Here is a 19,188-nt window from a genome sequence, read left to right on the forward strand (position 1 = left end):
GTAGCTCCATGAGTTGGTGGGTAAATGCGAGAGTGTGTAAATGTATTTTGGTGTTGTGTTGTTGGTTTGTTTGGTGTTGTGTTGTTGGTTTGTTTGGTGTTGTGTTGTTGGTTTGTTTGGTGTTGTGTTGCACTTTGTTTGTGTTAAGTTACTGTAAGGTTTGTGACGGTACACCCGTCTAACTCAGTCGGTAGTAGAGATGGTTTCAGATTTGTAGAGTAAAAAACGTTTAAAATACTCCAGAATGTTTTAAACACTTTAGAAGTATCCAAAAGTCTGAAAGCCAGTGAGGATTTCCCAAAGTCGAGATCTCGAAGACAAAGCGGTCGTGCCAATGATGACAACCGAGGAAGCTGCGGCCAACTCGCCATCGCAATCGGAGAGCTTGCGGCTTCCGGTAGCATCACCTGGGCTCTACCCAACCAGCCAATGCTCCGTTTCCACCACGTTTCGATCGCCTCCAGGCTCGTCACGACAAAGAGCGCTTCGGTACAGCCCCTACCAGAGGGACTCATCACCTCTAAGGCCTCTTGAGGGCCGCCCAAGGTCACCGGCAAGCTCCCGTAGAGTGATGTTCTCGCCTCCCCCCGAGTCCTCGTCCCCAGTGCTATCCACCTCTACCTTAATCCCGCCGAACTTATCACGAACTGTAGCTTCATCTCGATCTCCCCGCTCTTCAACAACTGGTCGATCATCCCGTACAATTAGTTCCCCGCGTACTCCCCGAACGCCAGCGCGCTCAGCCCGTACTCCAGGGTCGTCACGACGGTCTCGAGGGGTCTCCTTTGAAGATATGACGCCCGCGGGACGACATCTGGAAACACTACACTATCGAACGTGAGAATGGGAAGAAACACGGGCGGTACAACTATTGCGGCGTTCTGAAGAAGAACGGTAAGCCGAGTGGCAACTTGTTGGACCACTTGATGAAGGCCAACAAGTGCCCTAATGTCCCGAGAGATGTACAGATCTCTCTACGACCAACACCACCTTCTGTACCAACGGTGACGCCGTCACAACCGACTGCAGAGCCGTCGAAAAATGAGATTGATCAAGACGCCTTCGAAATGGCACTTGCACGGGTGTTTTTCGTGTGTGCCTTACCATTTATACTGCTTGAAGCTCAAGTATTTCGCGACTTTATTGCTTTGGTAGCACCGTCAGTGAAGTTACCTTCGCGTCACAAGTTGAGTATGGTGCTGCTAAAACAAGTACGAGATGAAATTCGCTCGAAGGTTATTGATTTGATCAACGCTCATACCTATGTGTCACTCGTTACGGATGGTTGGACGGATACGAATGGCTCCAGCATTATAAACTTCATGGTGGTTGCCCCAGGGATGCCTTCCATGTTCTGGTCGTCATGGTCCACGAGATCGAAGCAGCACACTGCCAGATACTTTGCTGACGAAATCGACAAGGTCATTGCTGAAATCGAGCAGGAGACGACTGCACAAGTGGTTGGCGTCGTCACGGATAATGCTAGTAACATGCGAAGTGCGTCAGGGCAGGTCCAGATGAGGCGTCCGAACGTTATCAGTGGTGGTTGTGCGGCACACGTTTTAAATTTACTGATGCAGGACGTATCGCGCTTTACCGCCGTTAAAGCTGTTGTGTCAAGAGCCGTGCCTGTTACTCGCTTCATAAGGGACCATCTTGCTCTATTTGATGAGTTCAAGCGGCTGCAACAAGGGGTTCGAGAGGCTGGAATGAGGGCCAGGAATCTTGTGTTGCCCGTACCAACACGTTGGTACTCAGTCCACGCTTGCATGCGGAATGTGCTAAACAGCCAGGAGATCCTGGAAAAACTTTTTTTGAGTTCCAGTTACGAGACGTTTAGAGACCGCTATCGTGGAACCCCATCGAATCGAAAAAAACTACGCTACGTTATTGGATTAGTTCGTGACGATGGCTTTTGGAGCAGTTTAAGAACTATTGTGCGCATGTTTGACCCCATTATAGAGGCACTGCGTGCGCTGGAAGCAGACAGTGGATTTATTTCTGGAGTGTATCAGTGGTTTCGGTGGCTACGGTATCACACAGCGTACGGCGTGACGTCGCCTGACGGGGAACAATCCCAGGCAGAGCTAGCAGAAAGCGACTTGGAACAGGAAAGCCATGACCAGGACGGTGCTGGGATCGGGGTGCTCAGTGACGCGGCTGAAATTCTATCTTCTACTTTTCTTACTGAGAATCAACAGCAAAATGCGACTGCATCGAATTTGGATTCCCGAGATGATGACGAGTATACAAGTATTACAACGATTTCACTAGACGAACTCCAAACCTTTTTCCGTGAGAAGATTCAAAAACGGTGGAAATACGTCCACACAAATGCAATGGCCGTTGCCTTCTTGCTAGATCCAGCAACCAACCTCGACGACTTCGTTGGTGATGATGACGAAAACGTTGACGATCAAGTTTGCAAGTTGGCAATCAGGTGCGGTATGATAACCCCTGCTAATGTGGCAAAGTTAACTGCTGAGATTCTCAAGTTTAAATGCATGAAACGGAGGGGCGGTGAAGAGCTACGAAGGAAGTATTCTGAAGCATGTCCGCGGGATTACTGGGGAGCAAAAGATGAAAAGAACTACCCTCTTCTGAAGATGGTAGCTGCGATTGTATTTGCGATACCGACATCTTCGGCAGCAAGCGAGAGAGCTTGGAGTATCTTTGATCACATTCACTCCAAGCGCAGGAACAGACTCTCAGTCGAAAAGATTGAAATGCTGGCATACATTTACATCAACTACGGTACAATTCGAAGTGGTGAAATCGACCTTGCTCGACATCAATCGTGCCCTGAGAGCGTAGATATCGATCACGAATTTTAACTTGAATACAACACCTTTCATCTCGTTAGCTACGAAAAGATTCCTATTGCATTGGTAATTAACTGTCACCTCCCTTCAGCTCGAGTCGAGACTCTAGGCTTCACGTGACCACGAACGGTGCTAATGGTTTTGCCGGCGGCAATCAAATCGATTCCTGCCAGCGTCGATGCTGCCAATAAACTAATACTTCAAGTGGCATAAAGCAAAGCAACAACTTGTCTTTCGAATTGAGTGTATCTCCTGCTTGCTTTTTCCTTCCTCCATTGCAACTAGTAGTACTTCAAGAAGTACTTTATACTAAGTATAATAATGATACTAGCAGTAAGTTCGCCACGTAGATCTGGTTAGTTCCATTATTTACATGCTTTTATCATCGTTGTGACCACTTTTGTTGCTACGGCAGCTCTGGATGGTGTTACATCAGTTTTGGGCGCTCATTTTGTCTATCCAGCAGCTCTGGAAGCCGTTGTTCTCCTTACAGCAGCTCTGGGGGGCGGCCACCATTTTTCAGCAGCTCTGGCAGCCGTCGTCGTTCTTTCAGCAGCTCTGGGCGGCGGTCTCCACTCTTCCAGCATCTCCGGACGGTCGTCGTGTCACTTCCAGCAGCATCCGGGCGGCCGTCGTCGTTCTTACTGCAGCTTGGGGCGGCCATGGTGGTCCTCTCAGCAGCTCTGGGAGGCCATCAATGTAGTTCAGCAACCCCTGAGTCCTTGCGATAGCTCTCAGCGGCCGCTGTGATCCTTAGGGCAGCTCTTGGTGGCCAGCTCTGGGGCCTGCCGATGTCCGTTGGGAAGTCCAAAAGTGTCTAAAACTCTGCGCCTCGAGTTGAGAATATTCTTTCTGTTAGTTTTGCATGCTTTTGAATTTTGAACGGAATATCGGACGTTTTCTGGAAGTGTTTTGGATCGTTTAGAAGTAGTCCAAAACCATCCCTAGCCGGGATGGCATTCAGACCCCTTTTAACTTAGTTCCAAAATCTCGTCGGTACGCATGCTGATTGGATGAAATGACATTCAGACGAAAAAAACCATTAAATTTTAATGGGTTTTTTCGTCTGAATGCCATCCAACGGCAAGCGACATTTTCAACGAAAGTTCTGCAAGTTCGTTGTCGTTGAGTAATAAAATAAGGCTGAAGCCATCTTTTATGGCTACGCTCTACATGGTGCTGTTTTACCGCTCTGCACAGGAGAAAAAAACGCTTGCTGGAAAAAGTTGTAAGGTTTTAATTTACTTTACTTTTCTAGCCACGTTATAGTTGAAATCTACCTACGGGTCTTCACGACTCTTTGGACACAAGTGGACAAACATTGTAATGCCCAATTGCGTGATCTCCGCGGATTGCAATACTTAATGGCACCCCAAAGCTAACTGCAATGTAAACTGCAATAGGGCGCAACGCAAGAAATCGATGCAAATTGATTTTTAACTTGCCTGCGTCCAAGTTGCTTAACATAGCTTAGCTGACGTTGATATTGGCAACAAGATCAATACGGCCGCCTGCAGACGACCGAGGTACCCACAGCACGAGGGAGCCGCCACCAGACCCAGGAAGGCCAAGAAGACCCGGACGCCATCGGTCCAAGTATATCGTCTTGTCCTGCAACGTCGACACGGTCGAGTTCCACGTGACAGTCTCGCCGCTCTTCACCTTCACGGAATCCACAATTTTGCCGCCAGAGTGAATCTCGACCGTCACGTCCTCGGTGTCCGTACTCTGGAACACAATATTCACAGCACCATCACCAGCGTGCGTCCAGGTACCGTAGCTCCCAGCAAAAGCGTCTCCATGGGCGACAAGAGCGAGAGCATCGCCAAGGGACCCATCGTCGATCTCACCTATGAACGACGTAGGACCGCAAATGGGCTGGATGAACTCTTCCAGCATCTTCGCGATGCCCGTAGGATCGAACATGGCGATCACATCGAGTCCCATATCGGCCACCTTGAGGATGTAGTCAGCCGTGGAGAGAGCATTACCTCTGTCATCATCGGAAGAGGCGATAAGGTTGTCTGTGATCACGCTAAGTCCTTTTCGGATCTGATCACGCACAGTGTTCGCGTTGTTTCCAGTGATGTTCTTAATGCAGTTGTTGGTCACAGTAGGGATTTCCGTAAGGAAGAGAGCGGTGTTACCAAGAGCCAATCGGATAGCGTCAGCAGAAGACGCTGCATTAGCTGTCTTGATATCAGCAACCGCCTGCGTAACCTTCGTAATGATCGATTGTAGTTCGGTACCGCAGGTCTTGCCTTCCGAGATGAGGCTCTTTAACGTAGAGGTGTCGTCTTCATTCAACGACTCCACCGAGCTACCAACACCAATGCCGTTAATGAAGGTCAGGAACGTGTCCACACTCAGCAGTGAAGATCCCTTCTCCACCACTTGAATTAGCACCTTGTTTACGACTTTTACCACGTCTGAAGCGAGGTTCAGGTAGTCGGTGGGTACATCCAACCCCAGACATACACACACAGCAGTAGGGAGGTCCTTGACGACAATATCCGAGTTGTTTAATAAAGAAATGATCTGCTCGTTGGTGCCATTGGGAAAGTTGATTTGTAGCTTCTTTGCGTAAGCTACAACATCTTGAACCACGATGAAGAGCTTCTGTCCGCACTTGACACCCTGCTGGACAGCAGCGCTAGCCGTGCTTAACTGGCCGAAGACACCTGACGTCGCTGCATTTAGCGCTACTTTTGCGACCGACTCGATCTTGGTGATAACCTCCAGCGCACAGTCATCACTCTGAGGGATACATTCCATGCCACATTGCACGGGGTAATTCAGAGGACATTGTGCCCAGCACGTCGCGATGTTATCGTAGGCATAACCAACCGAGCAAGTCCTGGAGATGTACGTCTTGCGGTAGCAAGCACTGTCGGAGGGATCAACGGTGCCGACCCAGTTGGGCAAGAGGGGCGTTGTTGTCGAGACGATGTCCAAACCCGAGGAGCTAGATGAAGCGGTAGTTGACACAGCCAACGGAGCTGAAGAAGTAGGGACAGTCTGGACTTGAGTTGTCGAAATAGTCGCGACAGTCGGTTGCTGGGCGGTGTCACTTTGTGTCTTGACTGCCTCATCGGGTGAGCTCTCCGTTAGCGACGTAATGAAGAGTGCAGTCGAGTTGGAGCCCGTCGAATGGGTGACACTTGTCTCTCTCTGCATTGCAGACGGCGCTGTCTCGACCTGTCCGACAAATTCCGATGTCGATGAAGAAGCCTCGTTGCTTCCGAATGCCGGATCGCATTCACTGGCGAGCACGGCCAAAACGATCAAGGCGTGCAGTAGTGTCATCATTCTCCACGCTTTCATCGGGTCGTGCGGCAAAGGACGATGAAGTGGCGATAACTTTGGCAGTTGGTCTTCGCTTGGCGAAGTAAAATGTAGAATGAAACTGGACGAGCTCAATCATCCAAGGACATCAGACAACAAACCGGTGAACGCAGTAGTCATGGCGTTACCTTGCTGACGGGTGTAGTTGCACGTGACATTGCACTTGGCAATGCTATACGGTCCACAAGCGAGCAAAACTCTTGGTTTCCGCTGAGGCAAACCCTCACAAAACCACTGTAATGTGTTGCGCTGACCGACAAAGATTCAAGAGAATGTGAAGGTAAAAGTATGCTCGCTTTTGCTAGTCGCAAACGTCTACTGTAGCAGAAGATCCAACAGAGAAAATGAAATAATAAGTTCTTATATTATATTCAATATCATTGTGGTATCAATTTACACAGTGAAAATACAAATCGGCTTGAACACTTGTGTAAAACGTTGTATACTTGTATTTACATGAACAGGGTATAATATTTACTAGGTATACCAGATGTCTTCAAGTCAACATCCTCGTTAGCGAGCCAGATCCAATCGGCTTGGCGCGTTGGTCTCTGCTACGATTTGCTTCAACATTCGTCGACACTTCGACCCTCTCGTGGCTTGTATCTACAGAACTTCATGACAGTAGATCTGGAGCACCAAGCGAGCTTGTGTGCATTCCATCCACAGGCCGCGTCATTCAGCAGCTTTAGATCGGCTCTTGAACGAAACGTTTGTGATCACTAAAAGTGTCTGGCACCAAGAGGCCGCCGCCCCCCTTTGTTCGTCCAAACGTTGATGGTTACTCACTTTATTCGGGCGCTACGTTGCACTGACGCATCGATGCTGCAAAGTGAAGTCGTATCACTCTCATCCAACCATCCGCTGCAGCGTGGTTCGTCGATCGATCGTTTATCTGTAGAGTGACTGATCTGGCCAACAGTATTCATTTGATGCTACCGTTGACCGCAGTCCGTCGCGAGCTCTTACAGATTGCAGTGCAACCACATCCAGAATCGAACACTCCGATGTTGATTAAAAAATGGAATGCTATTTGATTTGTTGTGTTTTTTTAGTCGTGTAACATGCAATTCTTGATACCGTTCACGAGTTATATTTTTTGTTGGGATGATTTTGAAGTGGAAATCGCCGGAGGAAATCGTTAAGAGGGTTATCGACTGGCGTGGTGGTGCCTAGGAGGTGAAATTAACTTGTTTCTAGAACACATCGTGGTGGCACCTTACAGTTCATCAAACTCATGCAGGAGATCTACATCCAGTGGACGAAACTGTCGTTCTTTCACAAATAGCTCGTTGCGTTCTTACTACTTGGTCGAAGCAATTCTGCTTTCGACGTAGTGATGGCAACGAGGTGAGCAGTGCTTGGACGGCATTACGAATGGGGGCTAAGGCCAGCAAGCCTCCTGCACCACCTCCTGATTCTGTGAATATTTCAAGTGAGAACAAACCAATCACCAAAAGCAGCAACGACGAAACTGATCAGAGTAAACCACCGAGTGATGCGCTACTGCGGTTGGCCATGGGGGCAAAGGAAATTGAAAAGCCTAGTGACACGAAAGGCGGGCAAGATCGACCAGGATCTGGGAGTATTGACACCGTCAATGGAAGCCCCTTAAAATCATTAATGCAGCAGTCGATACTTGGAGAACAGTTGCCAGTGGCGTCCTCCATGCTACCCGATGTATCGTATTCAATGCGCGATAGTCCCAGCCATGTTGCCACTCAGAATCCTGTCGACGGGCTAGATCAAGCAATTAATGTCGGGTCAATTCGGAAGAATACTGGAGCACAGAATGCACAAGTGCTTCCTCGACAGGGATCAAACGTTAATGCGGCTCAGATAGCATCGATTCCTTTGCAACAGCCACAGATTGCAAGAGCACCAGGTTGGGTAGCAGGGATGCCTCCAAGAGGACGAGGAAGTCCGATTCCGACTGGATATCGAGCTCCTCAAGGTCCAAACGTCCCGATGCCTCGCGGATCACTCCCATCTGCTCGAGGAAGGGGATATCCCGTTCATATTGTGGTTTCAGGAGACCGCAACATAATTCAACAACAACAATCAGGAGATCCGAACTTAAAAGCCAGGAAAGTTGAGAGCAGTAGCAGTGACGGAGACGAAGACTCTGGCGAAGATATTGAGAAAGAGGACGAAGACGTGGAAGACTGGGATCTTGGTGACGAAGCCATCACTGTGGTATTAACACCCACTGCGAAATCGCCTCGAAGCAACAGTCCAGCCAAAATGACAGTCGGAGCCTCTCAGGTACAGCAATCAAGCAACAGCAACCTGAAAAGCGAGTCCCAGAAGACCGAACAGGGTGCTGCGAATCCACCAGTGTCGCTACCACGCCGTCGATCTTCAGGCTTTCAACCAAAATTCCGACCAGCCCTTGATCTATCCGACGATATCGAGAACGTGGAGTCCGATAGCAATGATAGCAGTGATGCCAGCGAAGACGTAGGTGAATCCGACGATTATGTTCACGACTGGCTGGACGGTCCTGTAGATCTACCGCCTCAATCCCCCGTCAGACGTGTAGTTAGTCCAGCCAAGCCTATAACGCCTTTGATGTCAGCACGGGAAGGTCTCCAAGCCAGTCCGGCTCAGTCTCCGTCACGACACGTGCACGGCCTTACCATCGTACCCCCAGCAAGCGGTTCTCCTACGCGCATAACATCAGGACTGACGCCAGGACGCACACCTCAGCCACCATCTTATCGTCAAGGTAATATGTCGCCAACCCGAAGTGCCGGTGCATCGCTCTCTATGTCTCCAGCCAAGCAGGGTTCATATCGTTCAGGCATCGTCAATAACCTCGCACCTGCAGTTGTTCCACTTGTAATGGCAGGCGATATGTCTCCTAGTAAGTCAGCGCCGTCGCCTAGTGGATCACCCGCTGCCTCTGCCATTCGAGACACAAAAGTAGTAAAGAAGAAGAAAGCAGAGTTGCCTCAACACAACTTGCCTCATCCAGTCCCGAAATTTGGCGATTGGCTTAACTCACGCACGATGATCAACAACTACATCATTCTAGAACCTCTAGGCGTCGGAGGGTACGCCGAAGTGAAGCTCTGCAAGGAGAAACAGTCCGGTAAACTATTTGCGATGAAATTTATCAGTCGTGACGTGATGAAGAAAGATAAACTGGGCAAACAGAGCAAACTGGACGATATCAAGCGCGAAATTGCCATCATGAAGAAGCTCAACCACCCGAATGTACTGCGTTTGTATGAAGTTATGGACGACCCGAAGATGAACAAACTTTTCCTCGTTCTCGAGTACATGAAGCACGGCGACATGTTGTCGTTTCAGAAGAAGAAAAATCCACAGGGAACACTGGAAAACCTGCGAGATCGAGATCTACACAGTGTTTTCCTGCAAGTCATTCTAGGATTAGCCTACCTTCACGAACAGAAAATTGTACATGGAGATATCAAGCCTCAGAATCTTCTCGTTGGGGACAAAGATGTCGTGAAAATTGCTGATTTCGGCATCTCGCAATCACTTTACGGTAGTAAACAAAAGATCACGGATGTAGCCGGTACTCCTGCGTTTATGTCGCCCGAAATGTGCTCAGGTGAAGAGTTTTCAGGTCAACTCGCAGACGTCTGGGCGCTTGGAGCTACGATCTTCATGCTTAAATTCGGAAACCCTCCGTTCTTGGCTAAAAGTGCCATGCATATGTTCGAAAGGATTCAGAATGACCCCTTAGTATTTCCTGCGGCAATCGACCCGTTGTTGGCCCATTTGCTCAATGGGATGCTCACAAAATCGACACAGAAGCGTCTTACGCTTCTCGACGTTATGGTTCACCCCTGGGTTACTAAGAACGAGAAACACAATTTGGCTACTAATCGACCTTCGCGACCAATCTCAGTGTCTAAAGATGAGATTGAGCATGCCGTGGGCGCGAATCACGTAGCGATCGTTGTGAATATTCGTAAGCAGATGCACAAGCGTCTCAAAACAGCTCGTGAGAATCTGGAAGCGAAGAAAAAAACGACGACAGACTGGGAAAACTCGAATATCGTGTTCGCACAGTCACCAAAGTCGATAAAAGCGAAGAATTTCGCTAGAACCAACAAAATTTGTGCTGTGACATCCGACGATGTGGTATCGGACGAGCGCAAAGTTCTCTCGAGTGAAGAGACCGATTACCGCTCGCAACTGTTCTCGCGCAAGAAAGCGAGTAACAAGAACACATTGGAGGTTCTTCCACCCAGTGAAGATCATGCGGAGCCTCACGTTCACAGTATGAACGATAGTCTCGATGACGAAGAGCTCATTTCAGATGATGACGATCTGGCAGTGTCCCAGTCGCCGCAACTACTCGACGAATTACTACTAACAACGCTCTCCATGCCACCTTTAGCAAGTATCACGAATAGTAATGGAAGCAGTGGCAACGCCAGTAAACTATCGACTTCTACTGTATCTTGTATCGACAACCGAGCATCGTGGGGGAGAAATACCGGAAGCTCCGACGACCTCCGTTTCGACGGCGAAAGCCCCGCTCTGGCTGTTCGTTATGGCGTTTCATCATTACAAGGTCGACGAAGCACACAAGAGGACAGATGGGTAGTATTTCCTTCGATCACAACAACTCTGGGCAATACCTTGTGGGCTGATACTGCGTATGTTGGAATCTACGATGGGCACGGAGGGGAGGAATGTGCCAATATTTTACACGAACAACTTCACAATTGGATTTTCAAGGCTCCAAACGCTGCTCTTACAGTTAAAGACTTACAAGACTCTTTTGAATCGCTCGATGCTTCAGTGTGCGATTATTTGTTACACAAAGACGATCTCAGTGGCTCCACTGCCACTGGACTAATACTACGACCAGGAGTGAATAGGAATATCCTGCTGACGATCGCACATGTGGGAGACTGTCGTCTTGTATTAGGCAAACGTGACGGTGATACGGTAGAGCTCACACAAGATCATCGTCTTACATTAGAAGCCGAACGCGAGCGTGTTATTCAACTAGGAGGTCGTGTGGTAAATAACCGAGTTAACGGTGTTATGGCGATAACTCGGGCTTTTGGGGATCTTGAATTCAAAGGGATGTTGGACCAGCCACAAGCAAATGCAGGGTCTTCAGGATTTGGACGTGCTTTCCGTGACAATGAAAAAGTACCGCCGTTGCTTACGGCGAAGCCTGATGTGCATGAACTGGCGCTTAACCCGAAAGACGACGCCTTCCTGCTTCTGGCTTGCGACGGATTATGGGATGTTTTAACAAGCGAAGAAGCTACTGCGATTTTTCGAGAGCGTGTGGAGTTGCATGGAGATTTACAGCTAGCAGCCCATGAACTGGCCCAGGAGGGGATTCGTCGGTACTCTAACGACAACATTACGGTCATTGCCGTTCTTCTACAGCCGCCATAATGATCCTGATTGAAAATTGTTCATTCTAGGTTCTATTGTAATTATTCATTGTAAAAATGAACGGAGGCATTCTAGCTCACGTTGAGCTTCGCCTCAATTTCTAAGTGGCCTCCTTGAGAGGCCCTAGGCACCCACAACACAAGTGAACCTCCCCCAGTGCCGGGAAGGCCGAGGAAACCCGGGCGCCAGCGATCAAGGTAGAGCGTCTTACCGCCTAGCGCTTTAACAGTTGAATTCCATTGGGCAGTTCCTCCAGCTTTTACATCGACTTCATCGATTCTGTCTCCTCCAGACATGATGTTGACCGTCACGTCTTTCGTGTCTGTACTCTTAAAGTTGATGATAACTTTACCGTCGCCTTTCTTGGTCCACGAGCTTTTACTGCCTTTGAAAGCGTCTTCAAGTGTGTTCAAGCCCAACGTGGCAGCATCAGTACCGTCGTCGATCTCCCCCATGAATTGGGTTGGCCCACAGACCGTCTGGATGTACTCGGAAAACAACAGCGTAATACGCGTGGGATCTAGCAACGTTGCAGCGGCAGTGGAGAAGGCAAAGTCGACCACTTTGTACGCCTTTTCCTTCTCGTCGTAGGACGTGCCATTGTCGCTCTTCCCCGATTTGATGAGGTCGTCGATGATGACCCCGAAGGTCTTCCGTAAGACCTCACGGGTCTTATAGGCGGTCGTTAGACTGGACTCGGAGATCATCTGGTGCATACAGTTGTTGGTCACTGTAGGCACGTCGTAGAGTACGAGGTCGGAGTCGCTGATCTTGAGGCGAATCTCATCGTCCGTAATGGCAGGGTTCTCTTGTCGGTACTCGTTTACAGTCAGCCAAACGCGGTCAGTTAGGGACTTGAGGTCTCCGGCACAACTCGAGTTCTGCTTCATAGCCGTCTCGAGTGACTCAATCTCTCCCTCCGTGATCTCCTCCGCAGCTTCAGTGAAGTTAGCACCTTTAAGGAAGGCACGGAACCTCCCCCAACTCGAGATTATACTGTCGTCATGAGCTAGAACTTGCATGAGCACCCACTCCGCCGTTGATAGCACGTATTGTGACAAACGAAGGTTCGGGGGGACAGCTTTGCCCATGCATATGGTAATTGCGATAGGTAGGTCCGTAACCACAGTGCTCGTCTGGTATAGTAGAATGAGTAGCTGGCGGTCGGTCGCCTGCGGGTCTTCCGCCTTCATAGTGCGAATGTATCGGATAATTCCTCGCAGCACCAGCATCATCGAGTTGGAGCACTTGACAGCCCACGAAATCTTCTGACCCAACTTGGCCAGCTCGCCGAACACGCCGAATGTAGCGCTACTGAGAATAGTCATAGCAACAGCAGTAACCTTACTGGTCACTTCAATCCCACAGTCATCATTTTGTCGAATACATTCCATGCCACACTCGACGGGGTAGTCTAATGGACATTCGGTCCAACAGGTATTTGTAGCCTCATTACGGTCGTAGTTGCTAGGACAGACGTCCATGATGTGAGCTTTTCGATAGCACGCGGTATCAGGTGACATACTCCACGAGCCCACCCAGTTGCGATAAGTCGATCGGACGGTACTCGTCGCAGTAGCAGGGGTAGCAAACTCGATACCGCTGTTGGACGCAGATGAACTGGAGACAAGTGAGCCGGGAGGCTCCGTCGCTACTGTCCTCAAAGACCTGGGTGTTGCGATACTTTCAGTAAGAGTGAATCCGACGACTGCAGCGAGGAAGGCGAAAAGTATCCTTGATCGAGCCATTGTACAGTCGAAGAAAGACACCGATCGAGTCGCGTGGAGCTTGTGTGAGATCAGAGCAAAACGAATTCTCCTCGGCTCCGTTGAGGGAGCGGAGGATTCGACCTCAAACAAAGTGGAAAAGGGATCGTCCTTGAGTCATCTACATATCTAAGCGGGCTTCAATACCTTCACGACATCGTGCCGGTATGCATAGGTGGTTCCGTAGGGTACTTCAGCGTATCGGCTGCGAACCACGACGGGATGGGGATGGACTGGTGTTGAACACGGGGGTACACATTTGCTAGTTAAAACCCCTTGAAGATATTTCGAAGAGCCATATGTTGGGAAGCCTTCCGCCCTCGTGCACTGAATTTCTGTGAATAATGGCTACTTTTTAAAGTACTTAAACAAAGTATTTAATAACATCATGAACTTGGCACATAGTGTTCATGTAGTAACTAATTGCATGCACTAAATTCCATCGAAATGCGAAGCTTGATTCTTTTTAGCGCAGTTGGCTACTCGATACTGTAACTCGTTTCATCTGATTTCACATCATGATACTAGTAGTAAAATACTGGTCAGAGGAACCGCACCGAACCTTCATGTGGTCGTCGTATCAAATATGACACGTGCGGGGAAGAAGTAGCACAGCTTATAATGTCGGAATTTCTACGAAATATTGGTCAGATGACTCGCATCGAAACTTCGTGTATTCGTCGTTTAGTGTACCAATTACATTTATACACGTACACAGTAGCACTTTGGGAGCAAAATATTCAAACATGATAGTTAATATCTTGCTATGAAAACATTCGAGGTTCTGCTGAATGGTTACTTCTTAGAGTTTAAAAAAACTTGTGTGTCTTGGCTATGATGTCTTTAGTACAAGATTTTACAAAAATAATTAAAACATTTCAGTACATGCAGCAGCCACGCATTTACAGTACGTGAACCGCACCTGGTGAACATAAACAAACCCACGATTCAGAACAGCTGGTAAGAATGGCAAGCTCATCCAGATGCTAAGTCTTCAGCCTGAAGATACCCACACTGCCGCAGTGACTGCGGGTCGAGGAGGGTCCGTATGATAATTAAGAAGGTTAGTCGCAGCCAGTAGACTTTTGAGTCTCGACACAATAGCTGTTGTAACTTTCAACTTGCAACCAAACCATTTGCCTTCGGAAATAACAGTCCCAAATGAACAGATCATACTGAACCAGCACACATCGAGGCCCCTGCTTTCCTCCTCAGTCGTCACTCCAACTGCAAGCGTACCATCTATGATAAGCACAGCATAGCATGTAATCCAGGATGGTGTACGAGGTGAAGAAGGTCTGGATCGATTCTTTAGATTAACTTAAAGATTGACGGCCCATCGTGATATTTGTGGGACTTAATTGCCAGCTATATCAAGACGGAAAGCCTTGCTCGTTTACAAAAGAATATGATAATGTTACTCCAACCTAGTGATGTTTAGCATATCGCGAACAAAACATGATGAAGATTTGGTAATCCCAAATCTTTCAAAAAATTCAATATGACGCTCCAACCTACTGATATATTTCAATGACGTTGACCCATTGCTTTTGTGTGAACACTACCAGTAAAGTTATTGAAGCCTGGCAGATTTGGAGATTGCAAAGAGCATACAAGAAGGCATTTAGTGTTGCTACTGTTGCTACTTGCCATGATTCAACTGCTATTATATAACGATAACAGCATCAGGCTCGGGTGTTTGATACATACTATTGTTGTTAATTGAACAAAGCTATAGCAGGAGTTGAAAAATCCGACGGACAGGCGTCTGTATCACCGAACTAAGCCATGTTTGTTAATACCGGCAGTGACAGACTACCACAAGCTGGTAAGCCGTCTACATAGTGGCACTTGGACACGTGCATTAGTCTACGAGACCTTTGTGATCCCAAATCCCAAATCCTTGATACTATCAATGACGCGAATGAAACAAGCGACGTTTTATCAGGCCGTCAAGGCGTACTACTTTGGCGTCACCTGAGGTGGATCGTGCAGATGACTCGCTACAAGTCTGCACGAGGGTCGCTATTTTGATTTTTTTTTTTTTTTTATTCGTCGCACTATCATGCAATTTGAGCCTAAATAACTCTTTAGAATTGCCAATATTTGTCAACAAATTTGTGGAATACACTTGACTAATCGGATGGTGTTGCTACGGCTGTTATGTCAAAAATCAAACTTTCAGTTGCGCAAGTTGTCTAGTCCAGTTGGACTGTCCAATCTCGCATAGGATCTTGGATGTAATGAGCTGTATACAGCTGTATCAATATAAACAGGTTACAAGTTTAATCTCCATTTTTGAATGCATCCAAGCACAAAGGCATATATAAATTAGAAGGTTATATGTTCAAAAGGACACCACAAATAGGCCACCTCAACGGTACTTAGAATGATCGCGACACTCCAGATCACTTCAAGGAACTGCTGTTGGCAGGTCCATTTCCTCTCTCGCCAGGAACGGCTATGGTAGCCACAGCCTGTGGCCACTGGCATAACAGCATTTTATAAGTGATTGCGGCCAGAGAGAGGGTTCAACTAAAAGGTGTGATATTAACTCTGCGACTTTAGTTTCGTATAGTTGCATCAAGGATACTTCGAAGTAATAGCCCGGACCTTAATAATTAACAAGATAATTCTACTTGAGCTGCTTTACCCTTAGTTTTTTGGCAGCAACTGAGCTGCAGGGCTGACAATAAAACTTTATAAAGTTATGAAGGTTTATCCTTACACCGATGTCATGGCCACCGAATCATAAAAAAACGAGTAGGGATTGGAGGAATCTATCGCCGAAGCCTCATTTCAAACATCGTGGAGACCCCCTAAGCTAACAGTAACCCAACCGATACTAGTCAGAAATGTATGCCGGGGTGCTATGACCAGGACTGGTGTAATCCCCGCCAATGCTTTGGCGTATTAATCGAGATTGGATTCACCCTCCACTTCCGCAGACCATCCAAAAACACTGTCAAACCTATGTTAGGGATGGACCAACGTCGTGGCGAATGACTTGACAATCAATGATGCTTTAGCTGCTCCCGTATCGCGTAGCCGATATCAACTTTGCGGATCACTTTACCACAAACAGTTACAAGTACTTCGTGCCATCGCACCGTAGAAATCTCCTCAGCGCTACTTCCGGCGTATCATCCCGGTACTAACTTGACTAACTAAATGGATAAACAGATTATAATTATTAAACGCAAATGCACAAATCTTTAGCAGTAACGCTAGCAAGGTGTCTGTCGGTTAACATGAGGTCATGTCGGCCGGGGGGTAAGAATTTAACTTGTACATAAGAAAGAGGTTGTAGCACTTTATGGCTGAATGCGTTGTCCACAAGTAAAAGCACGTTGCGGTTCTGGGCAGCCATCTTCAAGTTAAAACCATGTAGCCAGTCCTGAAACAGCAATGCAGTCATCCAGGCCTTCTTGTTGTGATAGTACACAACTGGCTTATGTAATGGGTCACCATTTATATAAGTAGGTAGGTTTGTTTTACAAAAGTAGGTACAATAGCATGCGGGTAGCGCGTGCTGTGTTATCGTATTCTGATTGGCTGAAAGGTCAGCTATTCAGCCAATCAAGAGTCGACTTGCATTTGAGTGGTTCTGAAGGGGCCAGGGCTCCGCCCTGGACCAAAATTAAATCCGAGTTTATTTTACAGAGAATTGAATCTTGTCGTGCTAAGTACGCTTCCTCATCGCTACGTGTAAGCTAGTAATGGTAAATACCTGGCCCGTTACACCTGGTAGCACTTCGTTTCCTTCCAACGACCAAGATCAAGATGAAACACGGCCTGACGTCTAGTTCCTCCTGGACTACCCTAAAGCACGATAATTTCCCCCATCTCACTCGCGTCGAGTGGGAGGCTCTCCACCGCCTCGCGGCGGTGTCAGGGGAGACCAGCCCAACGCACCCCTCCAAGATTAACGGGCATCAGGACGAAAGGTCGCGAAGCCACCGCTCGAGCGATAGAACGGATGGCTTTTTCTTGCAGAATATCACCGCGCTGTCCATCGCTAGTCGGCGGAGGCAGCATCACAGTCTGGTTGTTCTTGAAGCGGCTCAAGCTTACCGCAACAGCTCTCATCACGGTATCGTTCAGCCATTGCGAGTCCCTCAGGCAAAATATTGCCGCGTACGATAGGTCAAACCCGAACTCTTTTAACGCAGCGTACGGCCAACACTCCAAAATCTGTAAGAAAGCTACGTGTGCCGGTGATGTGTCATCTTCCACTTCTTTAACCGAACGAGTGAGCCACGTGCAGCTCAACACGGCTTCTCTGCAAGCCGACTGTAGGTTCCAAAGCCACTGCATGGCTTCCAGTTGCTCTGTCGTAGACTGGCTCAGTCTTTCAAATGTCACCACATATCCATTCGTCTCATCCGTTCGTTATCTATCGCTACCTAGTTCGATTTCTGTGTCACCATCGCGAATTTCGGTTTTCAAAAGGTTTAATGCGTTGCTGATAACTTCCTCAGGAAGCCTAAACCGCACTCGAGAAGGCACAAAGTTGTCCTCGATGCTCCACTTCGGGGTCCGCTTGCTGGCACTCGTCTTGACTTCATGGGTGGCCAAATAAGACCCGACTTCGCTTACACCAGGCCGTATTTCACGTAAAGTTGTAACGACGTCGCAAACGTCACTTCCCCGGAGAAGAACTCTCAATCGCATCCCTTGATTGTATTCTTTGTGAGCTACTCGAGACTTCTCTTTCACTTGTACTCGATTCAGGTTCGGCCGACCCGCCCTTCGAACTTTACCGGAAAGGCGTATCGTGGGCACCAAAGCCACCGGTACAGAACCACCCTTTAGCTTCCCAGCGGTTCACGAAGGTGATCGATCGGCACTCCGTTGAGTTGGTTCATTAGTATCGGTGCATGCAATCGCGCCGTCTTGAGCCACGGGACCACTGTCGCCCCGACTTGTCGGCAACGTACCGGTAGAGTCTCCGTTTCCCCTTCTCCGTGTTGATCGTCATCTTCATGGTTGTGGACATGCTCATCTTCTTCTCCAGTAGGGACCGCCACGCCAGCCCGCTGTCTCAAATTGTACCACCAGCGGTCTAATTCTTCAAGTGCAGTCTCACCGTCGTCTAGCCGCGCAAGCTCGCTTCCAATACGAGCGAAGGTTTGTTGGGCTCGCCGGTATTTCTCCGGCTCACTAAGGGCAGTAGCCGTCGTCGAATCTCCTCCTTTTGCTTTGAAGATTTTGGCCACAAATGATTCTGGTATCTCAGTTAGATGCTCTAGTGAACAGCGACTCCGCCCAAACCATCTACCAAATGCAAACAACCAAGCCGTACGTTAGCCACCAATAAAACCTGGTCAATACCTGTTCGGTACCTGGGCAATACCTGGAAAGCAGCGGAACGTACCTGGTCTCAATTGCTCCGTAAGGGATGACAAACGGGTTTCCACACGTCTTTCTGTACACCACGCATGACGACAAGGGAGCTGCATCGTCTGGGAGAAACCGCAATCACACTTCCAGCTTTCCTTCTCCAGAAGATACTCTCGTCCATTTCGAGAGACAGTCACATGTGCTCCGTTATCCCGGAAGGCGCACGAGTCAGCAATTTCACCACCCATTGCTACATCGAACTGGGACTTTATTGCTTCTGCCACCCAGCGTGTAGTCATCCCCAACACGGCGTTCATCTCATCCGTGTACGCCACGTCGCGCAAAGTCCCCGACATCTCAACCTCGACTGGTAGTCTTCCTCTAGGCGTCTCTGGTATTCGAACAGGGCCACCAGACTATCTCGCATGGTCAAGTGTCCTTTTGTGGTGGAGTGGGGTTCGCTAAATCACGTTGCGATCCACTCGGACACACAGTGCCCTGGACTGCCGACTGAC

General features: G+C 48.4%; 5 protein-coding genes across 5 annotated transcripts; 1 reads left to right on the plus strand and 4 right to left on the minus strand.

Annotated features, from left to right (window-relative positions):
- Positions 1-2,951: 2,951 nt before the first annotated feature.
- Positions 2,952-3,688, minus strand: PPTG_21564 (hypothetical protein). Its single transcript, XM_008898372.1, has one exon. It carries the CDS (start codon positions 3,484-3,486, stop codon positions 3,310-3,312), a length of 177 nt encoding a protein of 58 aa, XP_008896620.1. The 5' UTR covers positions 3,487-3,688; the 3' UTR covers positions 2,952-3,309.
- Positions 3,689-4,270: 582 nt separating this feature from the next.
- On the minus strand, positions 4,271-6,131 carry PPTG_04083 (hypothetical protein; the record flags this gene model as incomplete). Its single annotated transcript, XM_008897908.1, has 1 exon — positions 4,271-6,131. The coding sequence occupies one exon, from the start codon at positions 6,129-6,131 to the stop codon at positions 4,293-4,295; it is 1,839 nt and encodes a 612-aa protein (XP_008896156.1). The 3' UTR covers positions 4,271-4,292.
- A 1,413-nt stretch (positions 6,132-7,544) lies between these two features.
- PPTG_04084 (CAMKK/CAMKK-META protein kinase) lies at positions 7,545-11,566 on the plus strand (the record flags this gene model as incomplete). Its single annotated transcript, XM_008897909.1, has 1 exon — positions 7,545-11,566. One exon carries the CDS (start codon positions 7,545-7,547, stop codon positions 11,562-11,564), a length of 4,020 nt encoding a protein of 1,339 aa, XP_008896157.1. The 3' UTR covers positions 11,565-11,566.
- Positions 11,567-11,635: 69 nt separating this feature from the next.
- On the minus strand, positions 11,636-13,312 carry PPTG_04085 (hypothetical protein; the record flags this gene model as incomplete). The annotated part of the gene is made up of 1 exon (XM_008897910.1): positions 11,636-13,312. The coding sequence occupies one exon, from the start codon at positions 13,310-13,312 to the stop codon at positions 11,636-11,638; it is 1,677 nt and encodes a 558-aa protein (XP_008896158.1).
- A 3,909-nt stretch (positions 13,313-17,221) lies between these two features.
- PPTG_04086 (hypothetical protein) lies at positions 17,222-19,029 on the minus strand (the record flags this gene model as incomplete). The annotated part of the gene is made up of 4 exons (XM_008897911.1): positions 17,222-17,661; positions 17,737-18,145; positions 18,181-18,607; positions 18,665-19,029. 4 exons carry the CDS (start codon positions 19,027-19,029, stop codon positions 17,222-17,224), a joined length of 1,641 nt encoding a protein of 546 aa, XP_008896159.1.
- Positions 19,030-19,188: the final 159 nt, after the last annotated feature.

This window comes from Phytophthora parasitica, assembly GCF_000247585.1.
Source record: "Phytophthora parasitica INRA-310 unplaced genomic scaffold supercont2.6, whole genome shotgun sequence".
NCBI classification, from domain to species: domain Eukaryota; phylum Oomycota; class Peronosporomycetes; order Peronosporales; family Peronosporaceae; genus Phytophthora; species Phytophthora nicotianae.